Raw genomic sequence first — 12,301 nt, 5'->3', positions numbered from 1 at the left:
GTTGGACCCTTTCGCACTGTTCCGCTAAAGCGATCGAAACTCTCTAATAGAACAGCCACCGTGCATTAAAATAACAGTCAAGAATGTTTTAGCTAGCTACTATGCGGACCTTTAAACCTGTGAATGATGGAGCAACCATGGCTGGCAAAGATTAGGTATGTAGACTAGCGAAAGAGTCATCAACGCTGACTGTTAACTGTTCCTTTAAAACTATAAACATTTTAAAAGATTCAACACTGAAACATGCTTGAAGAAGTTTGTGTAATTATTAGACTGAAGACAGTGTCTATATAGGCTATGCACTTACATGCAGCTTCCCGATAAGAGTTATGTATGATAAGGTATGCTGTTAGCTTGCTTGTCAGCTGCAAGACGTGCATGGCTGGTCTCATATGGCACACACTAGCTATATCATCAACACTATGTAAAAATCTGAAATAACCATACTCCTTGAAACCATACAAAAGATTCAACAATTAAGAGTGAAGAGATTTACAAGTATTCTAATCAATTGACAGTGTTTACATAAAGATGTTAGAAGGTGTATGGCTGCAATCTTGTCAAGATAAAAGTTAGGTATGTGGTAGATACAGTAATCAGTATGTGTCAGGCTGAGGTGACTCCAATGAAGAGGCTGAGTGTTGCCAGCTATAGTACAATTATTCACAAACTTTCAATACTAAAAGGCCCCTGGTGAGATACATGGTTTGTAAAACATTCTGTGACTGCTCTATTAGAGTATTTTAATGGACGGTGACTGCTCTATTAGAGAGTTTCGATCATTTTAGCGGAACAGTACGGAGGGTCCACCAATGTTACAAAGAAGCATCATGCTGTAAAATCTTACCCGTATATTGACATGATAACCTTCATCAGGCATTTTCCGTTGGTCGTTTCCGTTCCCGCTTTCCGTTCCCGTTTTCCTAGAATTCTACTTACCCCCAGAAATTGGCTGATTGTTGAACGTTACTTCGAACCCTGATTAATGTCTCCTAAAATCTAGTTCTTCTGTTTACTTTGTAGGAATTAAAAGAGATAGACATAAGCCAGCATATACAGATGCAAAAAAGAAAATGATATCTATTACAAATCAGTTGAGTTTTCAAAATGGGTGCAGCCTTCCAACAATGAACTATAAAGGTATGTATTTTGTTAATCATTGCAGTCATTTCTTGGCCACCATCTTTGATATAACATCTTTTGTACACCAGCACATTTTTTGAAGGCTGTATACCCTTTTCCATAGCTTAGCTGTTCTACATGTACATGTAACTAAAGTTTACGTACCAACATTGAGAAATACTTTACTACTCCTTATGTAGTTGAGAATCTCAAACCGATATAATCCAGCATGTTCCAACCTCACATCAGTGATTGTTAGTGTACTGTTTATTATGTCTGAGACAGTGAGGTCATTACTGATCATGTAGTGGCCAGTGGATGCAAGTGTTATGTTATTTCCCATGTCATCAAATCTCTTCCACATTATATACCTATCGTCAATATTAGTACTAACCATCAATGTACAAGTAAACACTGCTACTTCTCCAGTAGATACTGTGACACTACTTGGTTCTGTTGTTATAGTAACTATAAAATGAGATTAATGTTATGGTTACCACTAGATACATCATGTAAACATCATTTATAAGGATATTATACTACTGTATGGCAATCTGTGAACCACTATGTCATTCATTAACAATAAGCTGTTGTACTACACTTAATGAACTAGTTTGATATTCTGGTTGCTAATACTGCTATTATATCAACAGTTTGTCATGTAAACAATACATAAAAAATGAACTTGCAATAGACTGGGTTATACACAAACTAGCCTGTAGATTTAATAGTATACATAACAGCCAAACACAACAAATGTCTTGCACAAAACATTTCAGTCCACTACCATATATGTAGTGATTATATGGAAGTTAGGGAATTTACATCTTCCCCTCATGTCTCGAACAATCCTCTGAATGTAATTACAAAACATTTCAATCCACTATCATATATGTATGTAGACATTATTCTCTTTTTTACAAAGGGGAAGATTTTTGTGAGTTAGGGAATTTACACCTTTTCTCCTTGAATTTTTCTACTTAGCAAAAATTCTGTAATGGATTGTTTAAAAGTGTGCCTAGTCAGAACCATCATCTCAAATTATTACTCTTATTAATAGTACAGTACCAAAGCTATCTGAAAGCATTCATCAGCATACTTGACGACAATCTGTTGGAGAACTGTAGTACCAGAATCTGTACATGTCATATAACACCTCAAAATGCTGACTGAGATGGTTGTGATTTCATGGCCAACCTACTACAAGCGTAAGTATATTTCACGTTTTATGGTGCAATGAGAATTCCAAACTTGTGTTATTCCAATGCCAAGTGCAAATATGGACAGTGCATTACTTCTAGGCACAGGGTTGAAACTGGGTTAACCAGATGATCCACTGACTTGGATTTGAGCTTCATTTTAATTTTTCATACTTAAGCTGTAGAGGGGCTATGGGGGCTTCAATTTATTTTCACTCACTTAACAAATTAATATAAGATGCAAACTTGTAGTATCTCAATTGTCTTGATCTTTGGCACAAATGACAGACGTATAAAGGTGAATTTGCGTACCTAATTTGCTGTCAATCTGATGAATATCCAAGAAGTTATGAGTATTTACTGTTCCTTTGTATGCACTTGGAGCAATGGCTCTGGATTAGCTGCTAAACACTATTTACCTGATTATCTACCATTGTGTGGAGCTACATTTTGTATCAAGTCTTTAGTTTAAATGTTAGTTCTAACCATGCCATACAAAGATTTAGAACCGTTTTTTTTTTTAGATTTCCCATTACCAGGTATAAAAATTGACTATATACAGCTTGCCCTTCCAAAAACCCATGACAAGTTTATTATTATTGTGGTGATCTCATTAAAGACTTGATGATCAGTACATATGTAACATAATTGTATTCATTTACATGTGACAGGAACTGGTGGTCAACCACAGTAATGATTACTAATGTGATAGCTCATACAACACTAATAATGTGATAGCTCATACAACACTAAGTGATGATGGTCAGCATCTAAGCCATTCAAGTTCATGTTTACAGCCTGTGAAATCATATAATTACGTATACACATTTTACTACTATACGAGGCGTGTATCGTAGTGCTTTGATAATGACATAGTAATGCACCAACCATCCACCTTATACATTGACATACGAATTTTGTTGTTGCTTTAATCACACACACTTGTATCTCTCTATCCTTGCAGCAGTAGGATTACACGATTGACGCATGATTATAAACATGATGCCTGACAAATAATGATGCATGAGTGAGTCAGTCATGTAAACAATAATGACGCATTGTTCCTTAAGAATAGAATGTTGGAAATACAAAAAATTATTCAACAAGTTATGTACAGTAATGTATAGTACAATGAAATTTTATTTATAGAAAATATACCCCCACATCATTCCATTAGAGATGATTAACAAGGTCATGTAAGAAGTAACAAACCATTTTACACAAATTATAATGATGTAATTGAGTATGGGAAGCCAACAGTCTCAACTAGGAAGACAAAGAGGGTTAGTGCAACACAGAGGTTAGTATACAGGGCAATTGGAAATGTTATCACATGATAAAGAGTTTACCGGAAGGCAAACAGCAACAATCTATAGATGAGTAGGTACCGGAAATTGTATTCGGGCTCTCCATAATCCCATAAAGCCAGCTTAAGCACCAGTTTAGAAGTCGAAAACTGAAGTCAAAATAAAACATGAATTGTTTTTGATAGCGCTTAATGTGTGTCATACCTCCTCTGAGTACAACATTATACTACTGGTATTTACCAAATGTCATCATTAAGAGCACCATTACTATACTGAACACAGATGGATACCACTAAACCAACCAGGTATAAATCTCAGGGTTCATCATCTAATGCAATACTTAACCATGGCAAACTGTTCGACTTTGATTCTAGACAGTCTAAATAATGTTTGAATACCTAAGGTATACAATGTAGATAACTACATACAGTAAGACACCAAGGAGTAGCCAACTCAGTAAGTTGTGTAGTAGCATATTAAGTTACTATACTACACACAGTTTGTCAAGCTATATTATCCCTTCTCACAGCAATACGCTTGACTAGCAATTTGAGCTATTGTATTCGCTACAGTAATAAGATTCAAATAAACAACACGGACAAGCAACCCAAGGCCTCATGTTGTGTTAAGTGCAAAATCACAGCTCACTAGTTGAAGCAAGTACATGCTTTACTCAATGACCAATATCAGACTGTTCCGTTACCAGACATTTAGTACATTTTTTGGTCGTGTGCATTAGTGTGGACCACCTGTGTAAAATATTCTTATAATACAATCACTTTTGAATGCGATGCTTTTAAAGCTATGTCTATGTTGGAATAAATGTCTAATCATTGAAACCAACACATTCCAAAGGGTTTGAAGCCAGTTAGTCCCTGACCACAATAATATCTACACTAACCTCAAAATTTCCTTACAATTAGTACACTACAAAGCCATACTGTGTTGTGTGTGTGTTGTGTGTGTGTGACTGTTCGTTGTGTGTGTGCACGCCCATATGTATTGAGTGTAAATAGCTTTTTAATATCACATATGTGAGCAACAGTGTGTGCATGGGTGCGACTGCTAATGTATGGTTTAATCATGGTACATTTATACCTCATCAATTAGAGTGGTAACCACATCAAAGGGATACTTGAAATAACTGTTGACGTGGTTTAACTTTCTTAGTTAAGAAGCATTCTGTGAGACATATAAACTGTTAGTTCTGTTTCTTTCTTTCTGTCTTTCATCATTTACAAGTACATGTTCCTTTATAGCCTGCAGCTCGTCTATACAAACCAGTCATCAGGAAGCCACAAGCCACCGACTAAACTGATGGAGAGACTAACTGTTTATAGTGTGCATGCATGTGTGCGTGTTATTGTAGATGTTATTGCATTTCTAAGTTAATTGAACTATAATTTAGTAATGTATCACAACGCATATGCCGTGTGAAGTGTCTTGTCCTGGAGGAAGCTGATCATATTTCAGTTGTTATTCTTTGTTGTTATTGATTGCTAGTGTAACTAGTCAAGCAAATTTTGCTCCAAATTTACACCAGATTTAACCTCAGATGGGTGAATTCTCAAAAAATTTCCTGTGGGCGGGGATGGCATGCCCCCAGACCCCCCTAGATGAGACCATGCTAACGCATGCTCTAGGTTTTGCACTGTGTATGTGCTCAAAACCTCTTAGTTTTAAACAACACCCATCATAATCTGCTAATTTTATTACAGGCATTTTTCTAGCTCGATGTATATGATTTATACCTTGAAAAGTAGACTATCTCATTTGGCGCCAGTTTCAGCTAGCTACTACTTTTGAAGTTTACTTGTAGGGGATAACAGAACACCTATAATTAGTTGGATTGAGCTTTCTAAGTAAGGTCAGTGCTGGATTTGCCTATTAATGACGAATAACGTAGTCAATACGTCAGAGAAGCACTTTCTAATTGGGCGCATCGCTGGACGTTTATAGACGACCTAGAACCACACGAATATGGCTGTATTTAGCATTGATTTAAACCTACATCTTAATGATGAGTTGAAAAGTAACAGATTCAACCGACTTCGTAGGGTGAGTGAGTGCATTGTATGTTAAACCCATACATTTGTGCCTACTGAACCATAGTCAGTCAGTATTGCCACATGTAGAACATGTAGAAAAGGACGTCAATCCTACCAAATGGGTCGTTAATCCTATACATATTTCATTACCTTCACTACAAAGCGGACATTGTATAGCGCTATTTGAGATGTATTTCCAATCCAACACTGTATGTCAATTTCATTTTTAAGCAGTAGGCCCATGACCTCAAATATCTGGTATTGCATCTCATCTCAGTCTGTGAAGATTTTAGTTACTATGTACTGTAAATGTAAGGACAGTGGATGTTATTGTAGATTATTTATGTGCTAACAACCAATAGCACATTATTATTACTGTATTGTCACATACAACCAAGTACATGGGAAGACCTAATAACAGAGAAAAGCTAACAATAGAACACTGTGTTCATTCCAATATAAACACCAGTCAGTGAAATCTCATTAGTAGGGTGATGTATGGGACCCATGATATGTAGCCTTATTAGGGTGCAACCTTCGATGTTTTCAATTCCTCTACAAACACATGTTCAGTCTTTTGCACTTATTTTAACAGTGTGCATGTGATGATTGCGTAACCCTATCCCATCATGAATTCACCTCATGTAGAACACTACATTGGTTAGAGCACGCTCCCGGATCTTCATGGTTTTAAAATCCACATAGTCCTCATGCTACATAGACAATTGTAAATTGCTGTTACAGGTATTGTGAAAGCCTCAATAATAAGGCTAATTTATTTACTGGCTACATTAATGAAGTTTTCAGTACTAGGACCATTTCACTCGTATCACTGTAAGGACTTGAATCACAGTGAGAGCTAGCAAAGATAGGTCACCAAGCAAATTGACATGTTGTTGCCAGTACCCTTGTGTACAATATACACGTGGCTTAAGTGGACTACAATGGTAACAAGCTGTCACAAGTTGTTCCTTACTGTATTTTGCCACAGCAGTACACTACCACTCATGGTTACAGACCACATCGATAACGCAAAATAACTATTCTACAAGGAAGCTTACCCACTTATGTAGGTACTTAATGGATGGAGTGGTTGAACTCATGTTGGGTTTGGGTGACTGGTCACTCACTGTGTGTTTTTAACCTGCAATAATGCTTACATGGAGAGGCAAATCAAAATGAGATTTATGATACATAAGGTCTTTCTACTAACAGGTCTCCAAACATTTTAATAACTTGCTAGCAAGTCTTTTAATGAATTTAAAGACCTTATTATCTTTCAAAGATCAAAGCATAAATATACAATAATACATTATGCACAGTGAAACAAAGGAATATACCAATTATTTCAGCATTTCTTGAGGCTTAAAAGCATGAAGTACCGTGCATATGACCAGACTCTAGTACAAATTTTCCACAAATAAATTAGAAACTTGGGAGCAGCAACATTTGCAGTGATGCTTTGATTTTATTATTGTTAAATGTTATCCCACTAGGGACCTGTGAGAAGGCTAAAGCCTGTGGGAGTCTGAAACATGTTACTGAAATGTTGAGTGTCAATTTTACCAGTTTGGTGTGCATAGCCATTGGCTTTAAAAGCATTTATCAGACATTAATTTAAACCTGAGACATATGTAAGGACATTATACCAAATCGTACAGACAAGAGTAATGTAAAACAATCATACTAGGGGCAGTGTTAGGCATGCCCCCCAAAAATACCTATCACCAGATTGGTCAATTATAAAACCACATTTTTAAAAACAGAAATTGTGGTAATACATGATGTATGTTTGTTACTAGGTTACTACATAGGTGTCACAGTAGCAAGCACCTCGTAGTTGGGGGGGCCAGAGCTATGGGGTCTGGGCATGCCCCCCCACCCAAGAAAAAATATCAAATATTCTGAGATTTAATTTCAGAGTGTTTTTAGCAGCTTGAATCATTCCAGCAGTGTATTCTTACTTGTGTAATTTACATCTACGTATGTCAGTTACAAACAATATTGCTTAACCGAAAATTAATTTTAAAGGTACTTGTCATAATCTTCGATTGGAAATGTTGCTCAGAAGTCACTGTGCAAGCTGATAGTTTCATAAATAATTATTCTTTATGAATTGCTGATTGAATAGAAAGATGGATCATAGAGTAACCTGAAATGTTGGTGGTAAGTACACAGTTGAGTACTCAAGAGATGACTTGAAATAGCTTGCCAAATTATTGGGGGAGGGGGGGCCCACTTCCTACACCTATGAGGTACAAAGAGCATTCAAAGCATCATGTATATATACTAAACAGGAGCATATTTAGGGGGGTTTCCTGGAGTTCTGGAAATCCCTCTCAAATTTTAACTTGTGGGTTTGCAGCAAGAACACCAAACTATCCTGAGAACAGGACAGGGTAGTATAGCTAAAAAGCATTAGGAAACCGACATTGATTCCTCAAAAGTGTATATTAAGGGAGAACAAAAATGGTATGCCTTTAGAAAGATCGAGATACTCTAATAGAGCAGTCAGATGTATTCTAAAAGAGCAATCTAACTATTCTAATAGATCATTCGTTAGAGAAAGTAATACTTAATGGGTATTACAGGTTTTTGCAATTGAATTCGGCGACTTTGCAATTGAATTCGTCCCGTTTGCAATTGAATTTGTCGCTTTTGCAATTGAATTCATCTCGTTTGCAATTGAATTTGTTGCTTTTGCAATTGGATTCGTCGCTTTTGCAATTGAATTCGTCGCTTTTGCAATTGGATTCGTCGCTTTTGCAATTAAATTCGTCCATAACAAGAATGGTAGCTGGAGCAAACACGAAAACATGATGTAGCAGCTGCTACAAGAACTTGTTCAAGTACAACAGTAGTAAACAACTCTATATAAGGCAATAATTCTTCCTCTACAGCCTATCCAGCAACATTCCAAACTCTACTATGCCATTCGTGATGGGTGTGGTCACTCGCGAGCAAGTTAATTAACTTGTCAGACAGCTATCAACTTCGCGTACTACCAGCTTCAATTACCTTCTAGTGTCTCAAGTGTAACTCTCCACGGCATAAATAGTTAATCTCTTAATGAACGGGTTGGTTTCTCGGAGCCGTTTTGTTTATGACGAATTGTAATGCAAACGCGACGAATTCTATTGCAAAACCGACTAATTCAACTGCAAAACCGACGAATTCAATTGCAAAACCGACGAATTCAATTGCAAACGGGACGAATTCAATCGCAAAGGAGACGAATTCAATTGCAAAAACCTGTAATTAAAGTGATTTAAATATATTGAATTAAGGCAGCAGCTAAATCTTTTAGTTTTTATTTATTCTAATCACATAGTGATTTAATTTGCCATACATTAGTCTCAATAGTAGGAGTGCAATTAATCCCAAATCGCATGGCCTTGTTTCTGTAATTGCACTGTAAAGTAGCCAATAAAATAGCGGAATAACAGAAGCCTTTTAAGTGCAACAAGAAAGTGATATAATGAATAGCCAATCAAAGAAGCTGACAATAGAAGCCTTTTAAGTGCAACATATGTAGACGTTTTGAGTAGCCAATCAGAATGGCTGACACGTGAAGCCTTTTAAGTGCAACAACACATGATGTAATACAAAGAAGGATGATGCAATCACCTGGTAGAAGTTAATGGCCACATAGAACTGGATAGATGTGTACTACAAACCATGAAGGGTGGTCACTATGTGATTCGTAGGCAATCACACGCATTTTCGTGCAATTATGGAATAATTGTACTCGTAACAGCCAAAATTGCACTCAAATGTGTGTGATTACCTATACTAATTTATATGTATATTTAATTAGGTCACTACAATGTCTGATCAGCCATAAACCATAATTGAAATTCATGACTAAAAGGGAACAAAGCATGTATTAAATTTTGCATTCAAAATCTGTCAGCCACAAGACCCCTACACCTATAACTCGCTACCAAATTGGAACCACCTTGAAAAATCCTGGATACGCCTCTGCTAAAATAGTTATAAAAATGTTGTTTGCAATGATGCACAATGAGTTGGATGATGTAATGTGGCAAGAGTGGTTGCACAATCCACCACATGTTAGAGAGCAGCCTTACAAAGGCAAGTTGTATAATTTAGGTTACTTTGAACAGTTTTCATAAGGCTTCAACAGTATACTGTGATCATCACTGTGGTTGACCATTAGTTCCTGTCATTAGTTCATTCTCAATAAGTAACTATGATATGCAATTAAGTTTAGGGGCACCTGCGAAACCATGTTTTACAATGGCTACAATGTATTTTAGCCTTCTCTTTCTGCGCATGGTACTCAAGCATACTCGGTTGTGTTGGAGGTTGCTATAAAGCTTTATAAACTTTTGACGCTGCTCTTTAAAACAGTCCATGTTGGTAGTTCATACCATGAAACATGACAAAAATATGCAGCAGTAGAAATAATTGCTCACACAGAAGACAAAGGCTAGAACAGTACAAGAAACAATAGTACAACGAAAACATCAATTGCAACAATTAAACTTTAAGACTTGATGGTTAGATTACTGTAAGGGAAACACCACTACAGTATCAATGCTACCACACGTGAAAACTAGATTTACTGAGATGGTGAAGCAATACAGTACTTGCTATTGGGTACAAGGCCAGAAATCATATTAAAACTTTACCACAAAGTGACTACCTCACAAAAGAGCTCTTATTTTAGCTGTTTTAACTGCTCAAGATAACTCACACACAAATGATGCCATAACAGACAGGTCATCTATATCACTGCATTATACAGTATGATAGCACTGTAGTGAAGGTGTGGGCATGGCCCATGATATAATATAACCAAAAAACCTGCCTTGAGGTTTCTTCACAACAACACGACAGTATTGGTTGGGTAAAATCAAACCCAAAAGTGTCTTCAGATCAACCTGAAATGTTTCTGTCAAGTTGCTACAAAATTTAAAAAAAAAATAAAAATTCTACAGAATTTTCTAATGCCTGCCTGCCTGACGCCTTCAGTCAAGCATAGCGGAAACTGGCTACAGCTACAGCTCTAATTCTTTCATAGAAATGTTTCTAATTCAATGAAGAAAAAACCTTTGATATATTGATAAATATACAACTTGCACTATTGTCTTACATGTACCTTTTATCCATGGCCATCAGTCAAGGTTCTCCTTTGCTGATAGGGTTAATAGACTACTTCCATCTACGGGTGTATATTGCATCAAACTATTCGAATACATGTGGTTAGTTTAGCATTGCACGAACACACATGGCTTAGTTTTCGAAGTTGGTAGCTGATAATGATCAGTAAGAGCAACTCGCAGCAAACTAGCCACATGTAACTCAATAAAGTAACAGCATTAAAATGTAACGATGTGGACATGTATTAACATGTCATAGCGTAGCCCTGCTTCTTTCATGAGCCATGCCCACTTAAAGTAAATACTGTCTATAGGAATATGGTAACCACGTCCATTTATCAGCCTGTAGGTATGCATGAATCCATGTCTGTTATCATCTGCAGGCTTATGTAGAGCCACTCCCACTAATCAGTTGTTATCGCATGAGTGATATCTAGTATACAGTGCTGTGGTTAACTCAATATAATATTGTGACTGGTTTTGTGAAAAGCAAACTATTTAGTGGTCATGAGCCTTATACTAACTTCATTATAGGTCACAGTGCTATTCAACAAGGATCAATTAATAAAGTGGTTAAAGAAGTTCCTGAAAATCTGTATCACTAATTGCTACACCAAAGTGTAGAGATCTACAGCTCATTAAAAGTGATGTCAAAATACATTGGAGTCTATATATGGAAAACAGGATTTTGTGGCTGATTTAAGGCACCCATGTAAAGCCATACAAGAAACCAAAAAGTGCACTGCATACTATAACCTTATTGAAAATGTATTTTTGAAAATGAAAAAAAAAAAGCATGTTGCAGATCATCACAGTGTATTACAGATACCATTACAAACCATTTCCAAGATACAGGGGTGGTGTACGACTGTCAAATGTAAGAAATACAACTGTTCTTAATACTCGCGTCTGCCTGACAATGACAAATTAAAAAAAAAAAAACTGTTCGAAAAGTTTTTGTGACATGGGTATATAGAACTAACGTGTGAACTTTATACCTGAGAAGAAAAACAATGATAGATAATCAAATAGTGCCATTGTGCCAAGCACAAAGGAAGAATTTGTTTTGAATGGCTAAGCTTGTAATTTGTGCTAATACCTTGATAGTTTATAGCCCCTACAAATTTCATGGTGAAGCCATAAAGAAACTACTCATTAAGGTTTGAACCTTGTGCTTTCAGCTAGTCAGCCTGATCAAAATCTTCTATAACCTGACTGGGCCACACATGGAACGTTAGTGCCACAGTGTAAAAGTGTCATAACATATTATATCTAGTCATTGCAAGTACAGCAGGAAAACAGGTTCTTTAATATATTAAAATGAAACTTCATGCATCCCACAAGTCAAAGGTAACACCAGAAAACAGGTTATTAATACATGTATACAATTGTGGCAGGTGTCAGTAGTATTCAGTAACATATGTTTTTGCAACAAAAGTTGTCATACCACCACCACACCTTTACAACTAAACATTGTTTTCAAAACAATAACAATACAA

General features: G+C 36.4%; 2 protein-coding genes across 11 annotated transcripts in view; one reads left to right on the top strand and one right to left on the bottom strand.

Moving 5' to 3' along the window:
• Nucleotides 1-12,301, top strand: part of LOC136260943 (uncharacterized) — a 196,093-nt gene that overhangs the window by 95,056 nt on the left and 88,736 nt on the right. The gene's annotated exons all lie outside the window — the stretch shown is intronic.
• LOC136260990 (uncharacterized) overlaps nt 1-12,301 on the bottom strand; it is a 43,990-nt gene that overhangs the window by 28,800 nt on the left and 2,889 nt on the right. For both annotated transcript variants that reach the window (XM_066054950.1, XM_066054958.1), the window contains exon 2: nt 1,288-1,590. In XM_066054950.1, the coding sequence (XP_065911022.1) occupies nt 1,288-1,590 (303 nt within the window). The remainder of the gene's footprint in view (nt 1-1,287; nt 1,591-12,301) is intronic.

This window comes from Dysidea avara, chromosome 1 (genome assembly GCF_963678975.1).
Source record: "Dysidea avara chromosome 1, odDysAvar1.4, whole genome shotgun sequence".
Classification (NCBI taxonomy): domain Eukaryota; kingdom Metazoa; phylum Porifera; class Demospongiae; order Dictyoceratida; family Dysideidae; genus Dysidea; species Dysidea avara.
The sequence above is the reverse complement of the archived record's forward strand: the minus strand, read 5'-3'. Positions and strand labels throughout refer to the sequence as shown.